This window comes from Papilio machaon, chromosome 11, assembly GCF_912999745.1.
Source record: "Papilio machaon chromosome 11, ilPapMach1.1, whole genome shotgun sequence".
NCBI classification, from domain to species: domain Eukaryota; kingdom Metazoa; phylum Arthropoda; class Insecta; order Lepidoptera; family Papilionidae; genus Papilio; species Papilio machaon.
The window spans coordinates 127,277-151,265 of NC_059996.1; the positions used below are offsets into that span (position 1 = coordinate 127,277).

General features: G+C 39.0%; 5 protein-coding genes across 5 annotated transcripts; 1 reads left to right on the forward strand and 4 right to left on the reverse strand.

The window, feature by feature from the left end:
• The first annotated feature begins 476 nt into the window (after positions 1-476).
• LOC106709588 (ashwin) lies at positions 477-2,166 on the forward strand. The gene is made up of 3 exons (XM_014501413.2): positions 477-689; positions 770-1,099; positions 1,348-2,166. The coding sequence occupies exons 1-3, from the start codon at positions 612-614 to the stop codon at positions 1,405-1,407; spliced, it is 468 nt and encodes a 155-aa protein (XP_014356899.2). The 5' UTR covers positions 477-611; the 3' UTR covers positions 1,408-2,166.
• Positions 2,167-2,995: 829 nt separating this feature from the next.
• On the reverse strand, positions 2,996-7,553 carry LOC106709619 (cAMP and cAMP-inhibited cGMP 3',5'-cyclic phosphodiesterase 10A). The gene is made up of 14 exons (XM_014501469.2): positions 7,060-7,553; positions 6,864-6,962; positions 6,482-6,684; positions 6,117-6,290; positions 5,822-5,970; positions 5,439-5,608; positions 5,197-5,330; positions 4,925-5,040; positions 4,520-4,757; positions 4,286-4,441; positions 3,842-4,021; positions 3,637-3,735; positions 3,365-3,534; positions 2,996-3,190 (listed from the first exon to the last, which is right to left on the reverse strand). The coding sequence occupies exons 1-14, from the start codon at positions 7,385-7,387 to the stop codon at positions 3,073-3,075; spliced, it is 2,334 nt and encodes a 777-aa protein (XP_014356955.2). The 5' UTR covers positions 7,388-7,553; the 3' UTR covers positions 2,996-3,072.
• Positions 7,554-8,331: 778 nt separating this feature from the next.
• On the reverse strand, positions 8,332-15,199 carry LOC106709544 (sorting nexin-12). Its single transcript, XM_045679899.1, has 4 exons — positions 14,902-15,199; positions 14,636-14,731; positions 10,114-10,216; positions 8,332-9,361 (listed from the first exon to the last, which is right to left on the reverse strand). Exons 1-4 carry the CDS (start codon positions 15,073-15,075, stop codon positions 9,234-9,236), a joined length of 501 nt encoding a protein of 166 aa, XP_045535855.1. The 5' UTR covers positions 15,076-15,199; the 3' UTR covers positions 8,332-9,233.
• Positions 15,200-15,394: 195 nt separating this feature from the next.
• Positions 15,395-21,377, reverse strand: LOC106709567 (pre-mRNA-splicing factor Slu7). Its single transcript, XM_014501388.2, has 12 exons — positions 21,095-21,377; positions 19,672-19,826; positions 19,477-19,569; positions 19,186-19,375; positions 18,991-19,073; positions 18,737-18,882; positions 18,467-18,650; positions 18,247-18,392; positions 17,925-18,030; positions 17,707-17,794; positions 17,440-17,621; positions 15,395-15,591 (listed from the first exon to the last, which is right to left on the reverse strand). Exons 1-12 carry the CDS (start codon positions 21,261-21,263, stop codon positions 15,418-15,420), a joined length of 1,716 nt encoding a protein of 571 aa, XP_014356874.2. The 5' UTR covers positions 21,264-21,377; the 3' UTR covers positions 15,395-15,417.
• Positions 21,378-22,812: 1,435 nt separating this feature from the next.
• LOC106709592 (TM2 domain-containing protein CG11103) lies at positions 22,813-23,569 on the reverse strand. The gene has a single exon (XM_014501418.2). It carries the CDS (start codon positions 23,456-23,458, stop codon positions 22,913-22,915), a length of 546 nt encoding a protein of 181 aa, XP_014356904.2. The 5' UTR covers positions 23,459-23,569; the 3' UTR covers positions 22,813-22,912.
• Positions 23,570-23,989: the final 420 nt, after the last annotated feature.

Consider the following 23,989-nt stretch of genomic DNA (forward strand, 5'->3'; position numbering starts at 1 on the left):
ATTTTAATTAATTTTAATTATAAATTGAATTTATAATGTAATAAAAATAAGTACTTTTTCATAAAAAAGAATATGTTTTTCATTATCAACACAGTCTAATAAGGTTAATTTTTGCAATTCTTTCATTGTTTTATTTATTAATCCAAACTAATTACAGAACTTTAACATTTTCTGATTAAACTGTAGCTTTGTTTATAAGATGTCAGGCACTCGGGTGGTTTTGACTGATCACGTGATCAAAGTACTGCGAGTACCTTACCTCGAAAACGCCAGTGCTCACAGTAGAATATGGCGGCGATTTATGACGTCATATATTTCCCTAGGGTACTGCGGCAGTACACTGGCAGTCCATAACGGAACGAATATTTCTACAGTGATAGCACTGTGCAGTGCTCGCAGTGTATATCGGAACATACCCCATGACAATAATGAAATGACAGTTTGGCCGAGTATGACAGTGTTATACAGACAGATGACAATTTGACAGTTATTATGGCGGTTCTTACCACTTGTGTTATGCTGTCTAGTCAACCAATAAATCAGCAAAAAAATAATATAATGCAATAAATGCACCATAATGTTCCTAAGAACTGTGTTATATTATCTTAAAAATGGCTAATGTCCCATTTGAGATGTTGCTACATCCTGAACTATTAACGAATGAGCAACTCGTTACAATAATACAACAGGTAATAAAATTTTACATTTATTGCCTTGCTTATATTATGTTGTAATGATTTATAATTACACTAATATTTGTATTTTATAGAGACATTTGCGAGTATCTAATATAGATACCATGACTAGGGATGACTTATTAGAATTATTTCATCATTATTGTGTTCCTTACGGACAAAGGAAACCCCGCGATTCCGGAAGAGGGAAGGCCTTAAGTAGGTGCCGGCATACAAGTCCCGAGCCGCCAGTTAAAATGGGCCTGGCTAGCGATAATCAAAATAAGAACTTTTCACATATGCTTAATAAGAGATTAAAGCCGCCGCCTGATTTATTATCAGGGCACATGAAACGGATTAAACTCGATACTAAAAAAATAAACAACGACTTTGATACATTGAAAAGGAAAATGTCAGTTGATTCTGTAAGTGTTACTTTTACAATATTTATTTCATTTTAAAATTTGATTAGACATAGAGGAAACAAAATTTAATAAATTACAATAATTGTTGTTTAAACGTAAAATTACAATAGAATCTCACTTCTTAATGTCTAACCCAGCACTTCATTAGGCCACAGGTCTAATAATCCGGCATCCTCCGGTTTTTAATAGTGCTGGATTATTATGATTCTACTGTTCAATACTTTATGAGTATATAAATTGTTTTACAGAGTCCGGTTTGTGAAGCCCCACCACATAAAAAAGAGAAAAAACTTATAACTTGGCCTTAATGCAACAGCATATTTTTGTGCTTGTAAATAAAAGGAATGGTTAAAATTTATAAAAAATTGACATGACATGAGCAGAGCAGAGTCTCAGGAAAAAAGCACAATAAACCTAATTTTTTGCTTTGGCTCTCCCTTTTCTGATTGTGGTGTCAAGAACTGAATTGTACCTTGACATTCCACTGGTGGGTATATAATACTAAATTATAAACTAATAAGGAGGTTCTTTCCATACTGTTATGTTTTTTATGCCCAAGGTGGTTTTACAAATTTTCTGACATGACTTACCGAGATAGCAGCAGCTCTCCCATTGGACTAGATATCCTTGTTTGACTATAAAGAAGCTCAATAGCCCTCCCCCTGTCAATGTCAAAAAAGTGTCACAATAAAACTTGTTGTCCAAGACATGACGGACCCCAAAGCGCTGAGGGACAGTCATTATCAAGAAATTGAACTGAACTGATAGGACAGACAGTGTATTATTTTCTGTGACCAATTGAAGGCAATAACAATGCCTCTCACTGGAGTAGATAAGTTTGTTGCACTAACCAAGTGTAATGTCAAGTGATGTGCATCATTTGTAAGCATTAGTTTTTCAAAGAAAGGAATCAAGAGTATATATGACAATGTTCTTTTACCATGTTTTACGCTACATTTTCTTTGTATGTACATAAACCAACTGGACGAGTCAATGACATTGAACATTTAATAAAACAATCTGTTGTACATATACAACACTTATTTTTAACCATTCAATATGGCAACAATTTAATATTGTTTATATATTAAAATAATGCACAAGTCAATATTTTAGTAGTATATAGTTAATAAAATATTTGTTTAGATACTTGGTGTTTGCAATAGTGTATATCCCATTCCAATTGAATGCCTAAATCTTGTTACCAAATATTAAACTCCATACATGACTTATACTATATTATTGAATATTTTTTGTCAGAAATTTCGTAATACTAAATTGAATTCATGTGGCTGAGAACAGGTGATTCAATTAGCTTTCTTCCAACGCCTGTTCATCTAATTTTTTCATTTCTATATCAGTATTTTTTAAATAATAGCATCCCTCAATACTTTCACCCCCCCCCGCCGCTTTAGACCTGTAGCGGATAAATATCTTAGAGCTCGAGTATGTAGTGATAGAATTCTATGTGCAAAATTGCAAATCTCTAGACCCCGTAGTTTAGGCTGTTTGTTGATATATAGGTACATATCAGTTAGTTTGTGTACTCTTTTATAGAGATTTGTTCAATTAGTTCCATAAGTTATAAATGCTCAATGTTTTAAATATTTCAATGTACAGTTATTAATTAAAATAAATTCGTCACAAAAAAAAATGTAAATAATGTGAGTGTGTATCATGTAAATATATTAATTATTACAAATATTAAATGATTTTTAATTAATTGGTTTTGAAGACATTATTCCTGGTAATTATATTGATAACAGCAATTCGGTTCTTTATAGAAGAAACGAACTATTCATCAATAATTTTACTTCTAGATAACAGACCATTATTTGGAATGGTCAGTAACAAGCAACGTTTGTGTGCACTTTGCTGAATCACGAGAACGAGTCGTATGTACACATGCAGCTAAAATGAAATATGAATAGTGTGTTGTCAACATTTAATGGTTCCATAATATTTGAGATGGGCTAGTTGTTTTCCTCCTTGAGTAAGACGCGACTCCTGCTGGGCGGCGTGGAGTCGTCCTGCCGCCACAGCCTCATGCCGCGCATCTCTATCTCCTCGTGCCAGCCCTCCTGCGTCTCCCTGCAACACAGACAACCATCGCATCGCACTAGTTCACTCATTTTGTAAACCGTAAAAATGGATATAGGTATAAGGAACATTGTAGCAGTGCGCAAATGACTTAGAGCCGCCAAAAAGATTGACTTATTAGTTATTCTTGTATAGATTCACTGGATATCGTGTGACGTGGCGAACCTGCAGTTGTCCATGAGCGGGCTGGTGTTGGGGAAGATGTTGGTGAGCAGCATGAGGCAGGGCAGCACCACCACCGACAGGAACTGGATCTGCTCCGCGGGCTGGTTGACGCGCCGCTTGCGGTCCATCATGCTCAGCGGCGTGTACCCCATGGCGCGCTCGCGGTCGCCCTGCGTCACACCGCAACACACCGCGCCACACCGCGCAGCTGTACTCTACTGCACGAGCTATACACACATACACAATGCACTCGCGGCCCACAGCGCCATTACCTGATTGTAGAACTCCTCGTAAATGGACTCGGTGATCGCCTTGGCCACGCCGAACGGCTTGCAGCAGCCTGACAGGTCGCTCGTCGTCATCAGAATACCCTGCGGCATACAGATATGAACAGGTGAACCAGTTTGTCGCACGTAAAGTAGCGTTGATTCACAACACGGTTGTTGGCGGCTGTGAGGAGCCGAGTGGAGGGCGCACCTTGAGCAGACGGCGGTGCGCAGTGTCGGCCCAGTTGAAGGCGCGGTCGGCCACGAGCGGCGCGAGCTGCGCGCGCAGGGCGAAGTACACGGCGAGGTCGGTGCACAGAATGTCGTAGCGCATCTCCTCCAGCACGGCCTCGCGCTCGCTCGCCTCCAGCTTGCTCAGCAGCTTCTTGTCCTTGTCGAAAAACAGGCGCACGAGCAGCGGTCATTGCCTCTGCTTCCAAACACTACACAACTACCTATTATACACAATATTATTTGTATCAAAATACTGTAAATCTCTAGACAGACCATAAATGTTGTTAGCAAGCTATCGGCAAATACACACATTTATAGATTAACTTGTTTGTATCGTATCGTTATGTTGTAAGTTAGGCTTTAGCTCGTGTTTGGTCACATAACGAGTTTCGTCTTCGCACTAAAGGCCGACAAGGGGTACCTCAATAATCTTGCTGGCGAGGAAGTAGTGATGGTGCTCGAGCTGGGAACTGGTGTACATGTGGGCGAGCGGGTGCTTGCACAGCTTGAGGAAATTGTTGTTGTAGCCGGGGTGGTCTAAGTCGTGGCACAACCCCGCCAGCATCAGCGCCGCCGTCTGCGAACAACGCTCCGCTCACTTCCTTGCGCACGCACGAGGCAGTGCGCACAGCGCGCTAGGCGATGCGGCCGTCACCTCGACGAAGCTGAAGTAGCCGGGGTTCTCGCGCAGGATGAGATACATGGTGTGGGTGAAGCAGAAGGCGTGCTCGGCGTTGTGGTAGGGGTTGGGGCGGTAGCAGGTCAGCACGGTGAGCACGAAGTCCGCCAGTCGCCGGCGTTCTAGCTTGTGTGCGGCGAACGTCTCGGAGTACATGAGGCAGACCAGCGACGGCATCTCCTCGCGGCTGCCCTCGCTGATGTGGTAGTTGAAGCTGGCACACGGGCGCGCAACGTTAGTCACCACGGAGTGAACGAAACGGTTTTATAAAAAAAAGTCACCGACGCCAATGAACGTCCGCAACAAAATGGGAACCTCAGATGTTAAATTACTTCACATTAATTATCAACAAAAACAAGTTATATATAGGTAATATATTACGATTTAAAGTTAAATGGCGGCACGATGGCGCTGTTGGTCTCCAACTCCTCGAGGTCGTGTCCGCAGGGCCGCAGGTGCAGCCCAAGCAGCTCCGAGTACACGCGGTTTAGATTCTCCTGCGCCGACCACATTATCTCAAACTTAGGCTTGCGCATTCAAACTTCAATCATTAAGTTTTAGTTGCTGTATACAGTTCGGTATTCGGCAAACATTGTTTGTAGAGTTATGTTCTGCAAATGTGTTTGTTGTTGTAAGTAGGTAAGGTGACGTACGTGGTAGAGCTTGCGCTGCTGCATGTGGTAGAAGTGCACGATGAGCGCGCAGTGGTCCACGAACACCTGGAAGATCTGCTCGTCCTCCGCGTCGAACGCTCGCCCTGAGCTCTTGTTGGCAAGCTGGACCACGCCTACGGCGACATCTTACGCTTATGCCATTGAAAACTTCTATCTAATTATAGACTGAATTAATTTATAAAATAGCATTGCTTTAATGCTCTAACAATGAATTTGTGTACCTATAACACCCTTCTTGTCCTTGATGGGGTAGGTGAGCGAGGAGCGCACCACCATGCCCGTGGTAGGGTCGACGTCGCGCAAGAAGCGCGGGTCGCGGAAGGCGTCAGGCAGGTTGAGCGGCGTCCCGGTGCGCGCCACCAACCCCGCCGGGCTTTGCTCCATGCTTAAACTTGAGAACGAATACATGGACATTTTTTAAACGACGTTTAAGCCCCATGTAAGTTGTGCTTATTTTTTTGTAATACGAGATATGTGCTAGATGGTCTATCGTTTTTTGCATAGTCTCAGATCATCGTAAAAAAAATAATGACTGAAAAAATTGAGATACAGTTGTGATGTTACAAGGTCCAGGCCTAGGCCCAGGCGCAGTGTCCGCACGTACTTGACCTTGGCCTTCTTCTTGGGCAGCGCGGTGCGCTCCGACTGCCAGCCGTCCTCCCACACGTCGGCCACCAGCTGCTGCTCCATGTGCTGCCGGTCCACGATGAAGAAGCTGCTGCGCATCGCGCCGATGAACGACTTCACGATCGCCTGCCACACGTCCTCACTTCGCAACGACACCCATTTACATTGCTAGCAAGAAGATACAAAAGCCGTATCCTCTTAACGTAAGTTTTGCGATGTAAGTGGTGGCAGTGCCAACCGATACGATAATGTAGATAGACGGAGTTTTGTACGAGCATGTCGGTGAGCATGGTGTCGAGGGCGGCGCGCTCGCAGAAGTAGTCGTGTAGCAGCGCGCGCAGCTCGAGGTCGAGGTGTGCGGCGCGCTGCAGCGTGGCGCGTGCACCCGCCTGGTGCGCCGCCGCGCCTGCCCACCATGCCACGCTGGCGCAGCTGTACACCGCGCGCTGCAATAAGTGCGCCGCACTCAGCACGGGCGAGGAATGGTGTGCCAATTGGGAAGGGGAACGATGACAGGCATTCGCAAGATTTCTTTTAAAAGACACACAGATAGATCACCAGATAGCGTATATAGTCCATTTAAAAAGAACAGGTCTGCTACTTAGGGAGCCTTCGAGGAAAGTGGATTGGGACGAACGTCATCGTAGGGTTCTGCGACGGTCCTGTATAGCTCTAGCACGGCGTAGCAGTCGCCGTCGGGCTTGAGCACGGGCACGCACAGCGCCGTCTTGGCGTCCACCCAGCGCAGACCTTGCGCGAAGCGACGGTCGCGCTGCACATCGGCCAATACCAGGTGGCGCTTGGTAGCAGCCACGTGCGCCGCCGCGACCTTGCCCTCCTCTGCGCCACATACAAAACATTCACTCACTCTGCTAAACTCTGCCGCTATTATTTTAAATCACATTTATGTAACTCGCATAGAATATCTAAAGATATTTACTTCAAGAAAGGGGGCGTTCTGCTTAAAACTACTTTTAGTACGAATGCCTATTTTTAAGTTTCTGTGTTAATGAAGATACCGATGGGTATGTTGACCTCGTGCCGCTCCTTATTCTTTATGTTCCTCGTCATTAGAACGATCTCATTCTTGAGCTTGTCCACGATGTACACAAATACGCCTGCAAAGTTTGACAAATTGTAAGAGAAAAAAAAAATTATTCTTTCACTTAGTGCGAGTGGTGTGTATAAAGTTGTTATAGGTGATGAGATGATGACCGGAGCTGTCGGTGATGGTCTTCAGAACGGCGGCGGTGTCGCAAAGCAGCGCCTGCAGGTCGACGGAGTCCTCGAGGAAGACGTGGAAGCGAGAGATGTCGAGGTAGGAGTCGCGCGCCTCTTCCTCCTTGACGCCCTTGCGTTCTATCTGCGCGTAGGGTGCGATCACCCGCCGAGTCACCTTGTCCAGCTTCTCCGAGGGTACCAGGAAGTGCGACTGCACTTTGTTCATCGTCGACATCCTCTTCAGTGCGTACTCCTCCGTCTGGTTGATCGTGTCCAGCCTGCTCTTCACCGACCGCACGTTCCTCGGCGTCGGGTCGGTCATTTTGCAATTTAAATCTACAATCTATGTACAATAGGTATCTTTTTATGTAAAATATTATTAATATATTTGTTTATATAGAACTGCTTGATTGATTTATGTCAAACAATGACACTGGTTTATATTATATTTAGTTTTTTACTTACCACAGTAAAACAGTAAATAGATTTGTTGCATGTATTTTACCTCTGTGGAGCCATTCATCATTACGTTGTAAAATGTCGGATGAGTGCGATGTCGCAAGCTCGCAGGGACCATTTTCTTCACCCCTATTTTTCTCATATTTTTTTTCAAGGCAGCGCCTTTTTCCAAACATGTTCGTGTGTCTGTAACGTATACAGCGGAATCTCGTAATACAAATATCCATTTTGACGCTTCCGATTGCTTTGATTTTTTGTAAAGGAACACACGCATTTATGCATAGTTTGTTAATGAGCAGTGCGTGAGCCGCTCAAACGGTTCTATTTTCTAAATTTATAGGTGGATTGGTTATTTGAAAAGAAACAACATGAGAGATATGATAGCAAATTTGTTTATTATCCTATTATGATCGACATAATACAGTATAACGTATAAATAGTCTGTACCAAACATAATATTCATATAATATTCCTCTCAGTACTATGGTACGGTTCGCGTCGCCGGCTCGGGGAGTCCGGTCCGCCGAGCTGAGCCGCGCCGCGACCTCTACATAATTCGCAGCGAACGTCTCTGCCGGTTATCTTAAAGGTTTTACCTTAATTAACTTTCCCTTGACCTTAATATCGTCAAAAACTTATTGCATTTACTCTGATCTTCAAATGATGTTCAACTAAAGCTAACTACAGCTAAGTGTTGAGAACACTCTCGTCGCGCCGGTCGCTCGCGGCACGAGCACGAGCGCGGGCACGAGCTTGCGGCACGAGCACGAGCGCGGACACGAGCACGAGCACGAGCGCGGACACGAGCACGAGCACGAGCGCGGACACGAGCACGAGCCAGTGCCACTACATCTCTCGAGTGACACTTCGTAATAAATATAATTTCTTAAATAAGCGAAACTATACATGAATGAGATTTATATGCGCAGAATATATAAAAGCGTTACGTTGACCCTCTTGAGGAGGGCAACACGATTAAAGACAAAAAACTTACATTTCCACTGGCTCGTGATATATATATTTAAATTAATATTTAACGACTTCAATAATATTGCTTAATTTTAATCAATAACTTCTAAACATTAGTACAATGTTGTTCTGAAACGCGATGGCGACGTTCCGCCACAATTTCCACCTACATGATGTTTTTTTCCGTTGGGTTTTAATTTGTGTTGACAAGATATCATAGTTATCTGTAATTTATGAAGAGGACGGGAACTTTATGACAATCCTGTATCTGTGAGTGCGTATCTCGCATACATCGCAGTTCACGTGATGTTCACTTCTCCGCTCTCATTACTTTGTATAACGAGTCACAGCGTCACTTTCAACTCGAACATATTTATTATGCATCCGAAAACCGCTTACATTTAAATGAATTAACTTAATAAATCACAATATTTTTTCCTAAATGATCGCCCTCTGTTGACACAAACTATACTTTTTATACAATAAATTACAATTTATTTTAGACACGGATCACTTCAAAACTATAATCGAGACCAAGGTAAGTGATTTTCCCAAAAAGTATCTCTATATTATGTAAAGCGAACAGATTCGTGACAAGGAAAGTGTTGGCTGAAGACAGTTTGCCAAAGCGCGGCTTGCGGCGCCGGCTGGTGCTGCGGCCCGCCCTCGTGGCGACCTGGTGCTGTTTGTGGGGGGGTGGAGGTGGAAGTGGAGGTGGCGGGGAGAGGGGGGGGGAGCGGTTACGTGTTGCGGATCTTGCCGGGCACGTAGTTGCGGTCGATGGTGGGTTCCTGCAGGAACATGTGCAGGCAGCGCTCGTTCTGCGCCAGCGGATGTCCGGCGATCTTGTTGATGAACACCTCCAGTCCTGCAACACGACGCGCAACAAACATCTAACTAAAACTATCAATTACAACGACAGCGACTTACAACTCCTTAGCTCTAAACCTAAATGCATCGAAATAGTATTTAACCTAAACAAGAGCCAAAGTAAGCTTACTAACAAATTCTTTTAATAATTAAAAAAAGGATGCATTGTTTTTATTACGTAAACGTGTGAGCGCTGCACATTAATAGACTTAGATACATTCTTATAGGATTACATCTTTATACATTAATATCGATACATGTCGGCGAGGGTCGCGGACGCGGCACACGTCACAAGCGCTGCGTGTGCACTGCGCAAGCGCACTCTCGATCTCTAATCATTATTACCTCGTTTTTGCCTTCTTAAGGATTAAAATAGGATTTATCCATTGGTAAATATGTTAATAGCAATAATTGCTGGCACAACTTTGCTCTGTGTTTACATTAATTATATAAAATATTAGCTTTTGAAAGTTTGCTAATGAATATTTGTGTCATGTATGTATGGGAAATATTATATACCAATATATTAGGTCAAGAAAAACCTCCTCAGATAAATTTAAATAGATACATGTTCCTTACCAATATACCTAACGAAAGGGAGATGGCTAAATTGTTTCTCAATACAAAACAAGTCTTAGTATTTTTACTGTTGTTACTAACATTAGTTCTTTCAGCGTTTACTAACCCCAGTATAAAAATATGGATTTTTGTAATCTGAATCAAACACTATTATTAAAAAAAATCTAATACCTTTTCTGCGATCTTCAATGAACTCCTCTTCAAATATGCCGTCGTCTCCGCGGAAGGGCAGCTGTCTCTTGAGAGCTTTGCCGGGCAAAGGAGGGACTACAATCTGCAATTAGACTTAATGAGCTAACTCGACTTGTACAAGAAAATTGTATTATATTAAATCATCCGATGGCTTATGACACCTGCACTGCTTTGTTCAGCTATTGTTTATATTGTTTTACAATTTTCTAGGCAGATTGTGAGCATGGCTTTATTTCAAATTGTATTTGCCTTTTCTGTATGTTCCCCCCCCCTCATAATGGAGGTCAGTGTTACTTTTATGATGCAATGAAACAGGTGGGTATTAAATAAATAAATATTCTGTGTTGCCATTGATTACTTATTTCCTTATCGTACAAATGTAACAGGACTGACCAAAATATGGTTTATAAATAATATGTTTATATAACTATCATGTAATGTGCAAGTTAACTGTTATTTATATACATTATTAAAAATTAAATAGAACTTAAATAAAATTAATCACTTTTGAAGACTAACAACAGTTGATACTCTTAGTTCTCATTATATAAAAATGTGAAAGTTTGAATGGATGGATGTTTATTACTAAATAACCCCAAAAATAGCTGAATGAATCATAATGAAATTTGGCACAGATGTAGTAAGTACATAGTCCAGAAGAACACAATAGGCTACTAATTAAGTTTTTTTACACCGCACATGGTATTAAAAGTCAATAATCACTTGACATATGTAAAGATATTTGTTGGGGTTGCAATGTGGTTCTTGAACTTTTTGAATAAAATGCTTCTATAATGTGTAAGATGTATAATTTTCAATCACGTTTTACAATGGTTGCAATAAGAAGGGAAAAAAAGTTGCAATTGCGTTACTTTAAAAATGTGCTAATGTCATCTGTCAGTTGTCGTATTATGTCATCTGTCAGTCACAAGTTTCGTTCAACAATATTATATATGTGTTAATGATATATAAAACAGTATTAGTCATTGGTTCAGTTGAGTCATGTTTGTGTTGTATCATCATTATACTATTGAAGCTGTGTGCTATCTACTCTGGATGTAGATTTCTCTATAATTTGCCAACTACTTTCTATAATGATAGGTCTCTTGGGGTTCAATTTTAAGAAAGTTTTAATTAACATCAAGTTAAGTTGAATTAATTGTTTAATACATAATAATAATAATAGAAAATATTTGCTTCAATATTAAGTATTCAGGTTTCAAAATCACAATATAAACTATTATGAGAACTTCTAAACATAAGACAATTTTAAATCTGTTTATAAATAAAAGTAATAATATCTGTCACTAAGTGAAGTGAAACTAAAAAAAATACTTTATCTGGTTTCATTGCACTTAGTTTAGTAGAATGTTGAGATTGTGTAAGTCACATTGTTGCATTAACACAACACTAATACAATTATGTGTTGCACATCACACACACACAAACACACACATTCATTAATTATGGAATTGATTAAATTAAACATGAAAATTGTTTCCTTGGCAAGAATTAAATATAATGGATTCTGTTAAATATGAAATTCGATGCAACAAAATTTTCCATTATTCAGGCCTACGCACCAACAACAGATGCGTCAGAAGAAGAAATGAATGAATTCTATGAACAACTAGAAAAAGCTCGAAACCTTTCGAGCGAAAAAATTATATTATTAGGAGATCTGAATGCAAAGATAGGTAAGCGAAAAAAAGGAGAAGAAATAATCATGGGCCCAACCTGTTATGGAAAAAGAAACCAAAGGGGCGACAAACTAATCGAATACGCGTCTTTCCATAACCTAACTATAATAAATACAATATTCCATAAAAAAATAAAAAACCTATGGACATGGATCTCTCCAAGTAAACAACATAAAAATCAAATCGACTATATATTAAGCAATAGACCTAAACTCTTTACCAATATAGAAATCTTAAATAACACCGTATTTCCAAGCGATCATAGACTTTTGAGAGGAACAATTACTCTAGAGAAACAAAAGAAAAGCAGAAAAACCTACAGTACAATACCAATAAACCTCTCGTTCGAACCAAACCAAAAAACCTACCTGTCCGCGTTGAAAGCAAAATTAAATACTACAGACTGGAAAAATATAGATAACGTAGAAAACTATTATAAAAAAATTGAAACAGCAATAACTGAAAGTCTTAATTCAATAAATACCAAAAGAGAAAAGAAAAAAATAATATCAGAAAAGACTATGAATCTTATAAATAAACGCATAACTCTACAACACAAACCTTATAAGACCAAGACAGAGAAAAAAGAACTCTCATCTCTCTATAAAACTATAGACAAACAACTCAAAAAAGATTATGAAAACCATAGAATGGAAATTATTGAAAAGCATTTAGTAAATTCTGGAAACCAAAGAAAAGCGTACAAACAACTGCAGACTGAAAAAGCCTGGATACCAACATTAAAAGGACAAAAAAGTTCGGCAAACCAGACAAGGAAAGACTTACTAAACATTGCTACAGATTTCTACAAGACACTATACGAAAAAAAACAAAACACCTACGAACAAAGAAAATATAAAGAAACCAAAGAAAGTAGGGAACAAACTATAGAAACACCCTTTAGTATCGAAGAAATAAACGAAAAAATAAAAAAACTGAAAAACGAAAAAAGCCCAGGTCCAGACAATATACCTAACGAGGCCATAAAGCTAGGGCGACACTTACTCGTTGTTCCTCTTACAAATTTATTTAACAAAGTATTGGAAACGCAAGAAATCCCTAAGAATTGGGCAAGATCACAAATAATTGTATTGTACAAAAAAGGTGATCCATCGGATATAAACAACTACCGACCTATCAGCTTGCTCCCAACAATATACAAATTATTTGCAATGTGTTTGGAAAAAAGGCTGCAACCAATAATAGAGAAGTGCCAACCTGCAGAACAAGCAGGCTTCCGACAAGGATACTCAACCATCGACCATATCCATACATTAGAACAAATTATAGAAAAATATTGCGAATTTAATGAGCCACTATATGTTGCATACGTAGACTACACAAAAGCCTTCGACTCAATTTCACACGAAAGTATTTGGGAATCTCTAGAACAACAAAACGTACCGAACATATACATTAATATTATAAAAGATATCTATAGAAAAAGTACAAGTAGAGTAAAGCTCGATCGCTTAGGTTCAGAATTCAAGATAAGCAAAGGTGTGAAACAAGGAGACCCGCTATCACCAAGACTTTTTATAGCAGTCTTACAAAATATAATGAAAGATTTGAAATGGGATACAAAAGGAATAAACATAGATGGAAACTACTTAAGCAACCTGAGATTCGCGGACGATATAATAATTTTTGCAAGAACATCACAAACAATAGAAGAAATGCTGAAAGAATTGAGTTTCGCTAGTGAAAACATCGGCTTACATCTAAACACCTCTAAAACAAAAATATCTACTAACAGCATAAAGAACCCCATAATAATAAACCAAACACCTATTGAATACGTAGAAGATTACGTTTACCTCGGGAAACAAATTTCACTAAAGAATACTAGGCACAAAGATGAAATCGATCGGCGAATTAATTTGACTTGGAGAAAATTTTGGGCGCATAAAGAAATTTTAAAATCCAAACTACCACTAGGACTAAAGAAAAAAGTAATGGACTCGAATATACTTCCATGCCTATTATATGGCTCCCAAACTTGGCTATTTAATCGATATACGATTTCCAAAATACGATCTTGCCAAAGAGCGATGGAGAGAAGCATCTTAGGCATTAAACTTATAGATAAACAAAACAGTCAATCTATCAGACAAAAAACAAAAATAATTGACGCAGTACACCAAGCGCAGCGCCTTAAGTGGAAATGGGCGGGACACGTGATGCGTGCAAAAGACAATAGATGGACAAAGCAAGCAACCCTATGGTCTGGCCCGGTAAAAGGCGTGAGAACGAGAGGACGACCCAAAGCCCGATGGTCAGACGACATAATAAAAGTAGCAGGAAAATCCTGGTGGAAAACGGCAATAGATAGGGAAAAATGGAGAAAAATGGAGGAGGCCTATACCCAACAGGGGTCATGACTGTTTCTTTAATTTAACTTGTTAATTTTAATTTAAACAAATAATGTATGAAACTATCATGAAATAAAGGCTTATTATTATTATTATTATACAATTATGTGTTGCACATCACACACACAAACACACACATTCATTAATTATGGAATTGATTAAATTAAACATGAAAATTGTTTCCTTGGCAAGAATTAAATATAATAGATTGAGCAATGTTATGACTTGTGCATGTGGAATGTACATCAATAACAATATTATCTATATTTTATATTATATAGACCCTGGATCACATCTCTCATCTAAGTGTTATACATGAATTTAGTGAATCACTTTGTAATAAACAATTAGTCAGAATAAATTTACTTTTGTTTCCATTTATTGATAACGCACGAAATCGCGACACTATCGAAGCGCGAGGGCACTCACCTTGCTATCTCTTTCCAACTCATTCCTCAGCCACTCAAAGTCACTGTACCGCCGCCTTACGCTCGACTCCTTCACTTTGAACACGGGCAGGTTTGTCTGCAATCAGGAAATACATCCTGCTAGAATAACTATTAAATCGGATAGCGCTGAGTGCGGCCCGGCCGTGGTCGCAGAGACGCCCACCGACTTCGCGCGGCTATATCGCTAACGAGCGGGCGCCTAATCCAATTAGTGTTTACTCTTCGCCGCAATATCCGTGGACTTACCCTCATGCGAACCTCATAATCGGTGTAGCGTTTTTTTCCGACACCCATCGTTGTTATTGGATTTACCACGTCAATTTCTAAGAAATTTGCCGGCGCTGCATATGCATCATCTAGTGTCTGTTTTTTAACATTTAGTCTTCTCGTTGCGTCGGCTGTCGTGTCCTCAGCCATCATAACGTTTTATTTAAATAAACAATCACAAACTTAAACAGACTGCCCACTATCAAAAGGGAAATAAAATTGACATGATATCAATGAAACAATATTTGACGTTTAGAAAATTAGCAGTGTTGCCATATACTTGTTCATAGATTATCAAGACTAACATTACAGATTAAAAGATGACTTCGATGTGAAAAATTATAAAATAACGCATATATTCTTTAATTCTAGCAATACTGCAGTATTCTTTTGTTTGAAAGAGGTTTTTATAATCTAGAGAATGGAAAAGCCTTCTTTGGCAAGAAGAAAATATAAAAGAAGTAAACTTTGTCAATCTCTTTTATTGTTATTGTTTTACAAAAACTGCGACATAGGGTCCTCTTCTCGCTTGCGCTTCATGAGGTAGGCCTCCATCTGGTCGTCGGTGGGCGCCTGCACTTCGTACATGCTGTTGTAGGGCCGCTTGCGCTCGTCCACCGACAGCAGGTGCTCCGCGCGCTTCTGATTTCTCTCCTCCTCCTCCAGGGCCTGTGTCACATTTAAATGTACTTTACGTTCAGCCTCTTTCAGATTTTTTTGTTAAGACAAGACCACTTACCGGCACTTACCCTGAGCAATGGAAACTTTCAAAAATCAAGCCAATTCCTAAACAACCTCACGTAGAAGAATTGAAAGACTTAAGGCCAATAAGTATTCTGCCGACACTCTCTAAGGTTACAGAAAAGATCGTATGCAAACAGTTAACGTGCTATTTGGAATCTGAAGACCTATTACCCTCACTACAATCAGGTTTCCGGAGTGGTTACGGGACAGCTACGGCACTGGCTAAAGTAAGCGACGATATCCTCGCAGCACGTGATGTGGGGGAAGGAACTCTTCTAGTACTACTAGACTTCTCCAAAGCTTTTGATACTATAAATATAGAGTTTCTAATTAAGAAATTAAGCTATTACGGTATATCTAACAAAGCTTGCCAATGGTTCAGGTCTTTTCTCTCCGGTCGTAAGCAATTTGTTGAAATCGAGAATGTTGAAGGTGTAAATGTCAGATCACAAGTTAAAGACATCATTAGCGGCACCCCCCAAGGCTCCATAATAAGCCCAATTATCTTTAGTCTTTATACAGCTGATATCACAACATCGATCGCACACTGTAAGTATCATTTATATGCAGACGACACGCAGTTATACTTGTCATGCCGCCCCGAGGATTTAAAACAAGCGGAGGCAAAGATTAATCAGGACCTAGACAATTTATCTAATTGGAGTTTGAGAAATTCTCTTAAGATAAATCCCTGCAAATCTAAATATATAGTTTTCGGAAATAGACACCAACGTGAAGCTATTGTCAGGCAGTCTCCTAGAATCATGATATCGGGTCAAGAAATTGATAGAGTAGAATACGCGAAAAATTTGGGGCTATTGATGGACGGGGATTTACGCTTTGAAGGACACGTAAACAGCAAGATAAGAAATGCTCTTTATAGACTGAAACACCTATACCAACTCCGTAAATATTTAACCGAGGATATCAGAAAAACAATTACCGAAGCACTAGTACTTTCCCTTTTCAATTACTGTGACATTATTTATGGACCTAGAATTACAGAAAAGACAAAAAGGAGCATTCAGCGCGTGCAAAATGCATGTATCAGATTTTGTTATAATATACCAAAACGTTCGCATATTACTCCGTACATAAACGCGCGCGAAATCTTAAACATGGCAGCGAGAAGGGAATTACACTTAGCTTGTTGTATACATAAAGTTATAAAATCTAAAAAGCCATCATATTTATATACAAAATTCGACTGGTTCCAAGACAGAACTGACAGAAAAACACGTAGAAGAATGGAGAATTTTCTTAAAATTCCCAAACATAGGAGTACAAGCTACAGAGGAAGTTTCGAGTTTGCTTCCACAAAAATATGGAACGACTTGCCCCCACCCTTGCGCGGTCCTGTATCTGTACAGATTTTTAAAAAAAAAATTAAGCAAAAATTATTGTGTAGACAAATAAACTTATAATTAATCTATTTTTTGAATATAAAGCTAATGTGCTCTTTTTTATTTTAAAGTAACCAATTTTTTTTTTTAATTCTCTATATTAGGATGTATTTTTTTGTTTGTATTACTAAATTCCTTATGTTGTAAACCAGCAGATGGGCACCTCTGAACGGGCGCATGGCCCACCGGCACAGGCTGAAAACCAGCTCCACAAGGCTATATCTTGCGGTCTACGCTGAGCCTGCAGCCCATTGTTGTCATATTCTTGTGTTGTTATTAATACCATAAATATTGTATGTATTCCTTATGATGACAATAAAGAAGTTTATTATTATTATTATTATTACCATACGAAAAATGTAAATCTTACCTTCTTCAGTTTATCGACTGATTTCTTTTCCTTCTTCTGGTCCTTCTTCTTTTTCTTCTTGGCCTTCTTTTTGTTTTTCTTCTTCTTACTCGTCTTCTCCGTCTTAGATCTGGTGTCGTTTTCAGATTCAGATGAACTACTGCTACTTGCGCTGGATTCCGATGATGATTTTTCGGATTTTTCTAAAAGGAATTTATTTTTTACAATCGTCAATAATTGAATTTAGATTAAAACAGGTTCAAAAATATGAATATCACCTCTATCTACCTTTATCTTTGTTATCTACGAGCTCGTTGTTGTGTGAGGGCACGTCGAGTACCACAGACTTGCCCGCCTCGCCCACACAGTACGACATCTGCAACACACATACACTCTCACATTCAAAATGCAAGCTGATGAAGATCTAAGTGACCAATTTTACTCGTAATATGTTTCCCATATTTTTATAATATGTTGTAAGTAAATATATATGTTGTATATGATACCTTGATGAAGGAATGGCAACACTTGTAGCCCCAGCGACCGTCGCGCCAGTACGAGCCCCACACCGTCGTGTGGTTGTTGACCAGCACATCCTCCTCGTACTGGCTCCTGCGCACAGACACAATACTTTACTATATGTAACTAATCTTAGTACTCATAGTCTACTAAACATAGGAAAAAAAACTAAGGAGAAAAGTTTAATAAGGGTAAAAAAAAATTAGAAAAATGGTCAGATTATAGTCAAGTGTAATATGAAATCTTTGTATGGTACTTATTATTACGACTATCTAAAGTGAAAAAGTGTACTGGTAGTGTATGTCATACTTGGCGAGCTGCTTCTCTGGCCCCTGCACGAGGGTGCCGTCGCGGTTGTAGCGCGTGAAGACCTCGCTCTGCGCCAGCAGCAGCTCGCGCGGCGGCGCCTGCAGGTGCTCCGCCCCGCCGTACCTCTCCAGCACGGACTCTTTCACCTGAAACATTACAACACATACATCGAACTGAACAGAAAGCGACGCAGATGCCGACATTATGTAGCGATTGTAACCTGCGTCTTGAGCAGCTGCTTGCGCTCGTCGTACTGCCGCTGCAGCAGCTGCAGCTTGGTGGGCTCGGCCAGCAGGTGCACGTCCAGGCCGCGGGCGTGCGCCTCCCACGCGAACAGCTGCGCCGCGCCGTGCGCCCGCGTGTCTCCCGTGAACCGCACAAAGTTCTCCCCCGCGTACTCGCACCTACCTCACACATACACACACATTCTCATACATATGACACATTTTCCAAGAAAATTATATTAATTGATGATTTTCAAATTACTCACTCGGTAGCACTTGGATTTGGATTGTCCCTCATTGAACGAGTCTTAGGATCGTAGTATGCTGAATTCGGATCCAAATTTCTCAGGTATTTGGCCGTGTCTTCTCTGATACGTAAGTTCCTGACTGTAATACGTTGTTTGGAGTCCACCTGGAAATATAATATACCACATTTTAAAATGTATTCCCACAAGCAAATTATGTTCTTGTTAATGTAACAATGGACACCATTGTAAATATTTTAATGAACAATGTGTACCTTTGTACCGGGCATGTCCACCTCATCCACGTACTTGTCTTCATCCTCTTCCTCCTTGTCATCACCCTCGGTTGCTGTTGGATCTGCAAACAAAAGATGTTAACTAAACAATTTATGATCACCTAAAGTATCACAATGTAATGTTATTAGAAATAAAATAAAGTTTTATTTTCCATTGTTCTGAATACAACCTACCCTGTTCAAGTTTCTTAGCCCTCAATTCCCTCTTAGCTTCCTCAACTTTCTGGTACTCCTCAATGATAGCTTTATGTTGTTCAGGATCATAGCCATTCCACCTGTCCCGCTTGCCGTCATAGCTCAAGTTCAGGTTAGGTTGATTAAACTCATCTGGTGCTATCGCTGCATTAGTGAATTTTGCACCAATCTATAAATTACAAAAGTTATTAAAAACTACCACTTATTTACTAAATGGACTACAAATAGTGATCTATTCAAGCTTTAAAAACTACCTATCTATCTCATTACCTTACGGGGACGATCAAGACAATCTTTCTTCTTATGTGTCAATGCTCCGCAATTTTCACAAGCTCCTTTCCTAAATTTTGTTGCTACTTTTGTCTGTCAACAGATAAATTTATCACACAAAAATTTATAAATTGGAGGTTAAGCATAAAATGGGATGCGTTATTAAAATACACATCAAAAAGACACAATACTCACAGCATCAACTCCTTTATTGTAGTATGTGTCAAGTTTAGTGAATTGTCCCTCCCGGTCGGCTTGTGGCCGCTGGTGCTTGAGTGTGGGGCCCGCTGTGCCATAATACCATGGCGCAGACGAAATGTACTGAGGAATGTGCGGATTTATATCCTTGCCTATAACAATTGAATTAAATATTAAGGTACAATAGAGTAGAAATTTATGTTCTACCTTGCAACATTTGTTTGGGTTGAAATATACATTATTGACGGTCGAGTTGGCGATTTTAGCTTTTATGGCGAACACAATTATATCTAAGGACTTACTATCCAAAGTTAAAAGTTGCGGAGACTGGTAGTTTTTAATAAATAAAATCGTACTTAGGTTAGTTATTTTCACTACTTTTGACGTAACTTTGACAGTTTTATTTTATAAGTGGTCAAAGGTTTGTATTTTATACAGCCATAAGTCATGTATGCTACTAAAATAAATTAAAAAAAAAATAACAAAAAAAAACATATGAAATAGGCAGAATTTGATTCCCTAACAAAAGAAATTTGCAACGTCTCCGGCGCTATGGGATGAGCAGCCCCTCCGCCCTAGCGTAACAAGGCGCGGGTGCCTATACTCGCCTGCGCAGCTGAGGCTTTTTGGTCGCCTTCGGCGACCAGCCTCAGCCGCTACGGCTCGCACAGGCCCCCGCGCCTTGCTACAGCGGGCGGGGGCTGCTCCCCCTCCGCGCCTCCGGCTTTTCATAAACACTCTAGGGGTAGGGCAGAAAGTACCACGTGGTGTCGGGGTTGACTGATTCGGTTCTGTGACTCATATCCAACCTTACAATACAAATTTACAACGAATTTAATACCACAATGACGCCACGCAACTGAAAAACCGTTAATAGATAATGCCAAAGAGTATGTAAACATTTCGCTAGTATACTATGAAATGGTTACATACTCTTTGCTACTTCGTAGTTTTGCGTTCCGTGTCTTCAAAATTATGAAATAATTAAACAATATAAATGTCAGATTTTTATTATTTTTAATCAATTTAAGATACATTTCGCAATAAAAATTAAAATAAATAATACGTTTGGTTTAAAAAACTTTAATCGAATTAAATAGAGTATTTTTTTTAATTTATTTTGGTAGCATACATGACTTACGGCTGTATAAAATAAAAACCTTTGACCACTTATAAAATAAAACTGTCAAAGTTACATCAAAAGTAGTGAAAATAACTAACCTAAGTACGATTTTATTTAATAAAAACTCCTCTCTCCGCAACTTTAAACTTTGGATAGTAAGTCCTTAGATATAATTGTGTTCGCCATAAAAGCTACAATCGCCAACTCGACCGTCAATAATGTATATTTTAGCCTTTGTTTGGGTAGGATGATAGGTTTTTCAGTCACTTGAAGCTTGTTTGTCATAGTTCGTCGTACCTGTTTCGTCGACCGCCGCTGGCGCAGTTCCAGCCTTACGCGCTTCTTCCAACTCCTTAGCTTTTCTCCAGTCCTCTCTAGATTTTTTCTTTGGTTCTTCCTCATCATCACCACCTTCATCTTTGTTTCGCAATATCTGCGACACAGAAGCGCGCACATTTGTTGTCATCTTTAAAACAACCTTTCCTTAACCCTTATTAACTAAACTTACAAACTTTGATTAATAGATTTTAATGTTACAGTTTACACAAAAATTACAAATTCATATTATATTTACTAATATATTAGAGTTGATTCTTAATTTTAATTCTATTATTCTAAATGTTTTTGCTTGTGTCAAATTGACATATCGTACGATACGACTATGTCATCTCTTTTTTAAAAAATTTATGGCCCGGTAACGAGTCCTTTAAGCCAAATCTCAACCCCATGAAAAAGGCGAAGGTTAATTATGTGTCTATGATCACAATATTTTGGTTGGAGTTACATTTGGCAAAGGTATACATACAACATATAGGCGATCAATTAGTATTTTTTCATTCCGCGCGGATAGTATCGGACGCGACAGTTAGTCCATTAGAACATCCGCATCTTAGTCATATTTAAGTTCCATGCATACGAAACTTTGGTGGCTCAACGCTCAGATCCATACAATACTTACGATAGGTCTTACTATCGACGTCTGTCTCTCTTTTATTTTCTAATGACAAGCTATTTGAACTAATATTAAATTAAATTTTTGAATTTTTCTCAAGCATTAATTTTATTTAAATTCTACCAGAATTTGTTTATTTCATATTCATACAGTCTGATAGATAGTAACAACAGGTAATGTTGATGATGATTGTTGAATAAGTTAATGCAGAATTAAATTTGTATTAGGATACACATCATTATTTTCCAATCTCTATTTGGCTTAAACAGGGTTATTGTGCAATGCACTGAATGAGCAAAGTTAATCTTCATCATATTACATATGCACAAGATAGTATAGAAATTAGTGATGCAACGGAAGTGTCTTAGCGGAACCAGAAACGGAAACAGATGTCAAAAATAAATTTTAGCAGAAACGGAAACAGAAGCGGATGCGGAAATAGAAGTGTAAATAATATGAAAAAAAAAACATATTTACAAATTTTTTTTTTGGTAAAAACAGTTTGTATTCGTTTTTAATTTATTAAGGCATTGGATATCTCCATTGGTTAACTCCAGGAAGAGAAACTGATTGTTTCAAAAAGCAGCAGAAAATATTACGTGCTTAAATTAACGAAAAAGTACGTAAACAAACAAATGCGACAAGTGCCGAAAGGCCACGCACGGACTGCCCGTCTCGCGCCGCGCATTTGGATCTCTCAGCCGTTGTAAAGTTCCGTTTTATATCCGTTATAAAAGTTGCGGAAACAGAAGCAGAAACGGATGTTGAAAAGCACGCGGAACTTCCGCACTTGCGGAAACGGAAACAGACATCCGTTGCATCACTAATATAAATCATAGATAATATTATTTCTGGAGGGCTCCTAGATAATATTAATTTCAGGCCTTAACTATTTCTTAAAACGTAAAATAAATTTAAATTTCATGGGAACTCAAAAAACTGTATTTAAATACAGTAATACTATTGTAACAAAAGATAAAAGGGTCCACTACAATTTGCAAGAAGAAATAAATTTACATAATTGAAACAAATTTGACAGTAATAAATTTATTTATTTACCCAAACTAATAATTAGAGCAAACAGAACAGGTTCTGTGTTCTTTAACAATTGATAGTGTCAAGTTTCACAAAGATTGAACACATTTTACACTAGCACCAGTTTTTCAAACATAAGGATTCCAGTTGCTACCATCTTCTGGATGAAGACTATTAGTTATGAGGAGAATTACATCAACAATCCACCAAATACCGAGCCCACCCAATGTTAAGAGTTTGCCAACCGCTGTGCCCGTTTGCCCGAGGCAAAATCTATCCATGCCTAGGAATCCAAGTAGTATACTGTATATCAACGTAGTCGTGAAGTAATGTCCAGAGTATCTCACGCACGGAAAACCATCACGCAGAAAGCTGCGGGAACCAAAACATTCAATACCATCTAACACTTTGCACTGAACTTTTGTTCTTTCCACTTTCTCATATCTTACTCCACCGAACTTCAAACAGCCGTGACTGACGGCCGCCTTGGCTGACACGTTGCCTTTGTGGTCCACAGGGTCATCACAGTCCAGAAACTTCAGAGGCAAAAAATTACATTTTACCAGGGGACCCAAAGGTCGATAAGGCTCTTTAGAGTACGGATCACTTTCTGTTGTTACAATAGGAATAATGAGAAATATTAAAAAGACATTGATGTTTAGTTGGATCAACATTTTATCTTTAAAAATGTTCCATTATGTCCTCATCAATCGACAATTTTGTTTTAATGCATATATTTTTGGATCGTATGCAAATATGTTTGATTTTTAATATTTACAATGTAAACGCTATGATACTTATGATTAAGGAGATATTTTGATATTTTAGAAAATAAAAACAAAACATGTCAAAGTGTCAGATGTCAGCAAAACGTCACTTGCTTTTTTACTTTTTAAAATTAGAACGTTAGCTGTGTCCGGCGATAATCAGCCAAACAAAAGTATTTGTCATCCTAAGAACTATAAAAATCACAACATAGGTATTCATTTATTACATATTTTTACAAAAATAAACAATTTTCACAAAAAAGACTGACTCTAGATCACTTGGTTTGGCTACCCTAGGTTTTTGGTACACTACATTGCCGAATAAATTAACTTTCTCTATGTCATATTTAAAATTTTGTATTAATATCACAATAGTAAGTTACTAAGTAAGTTGTTAAATTTTACATGACTTGTAAACTTTCAAAAATCTTTTTAAGT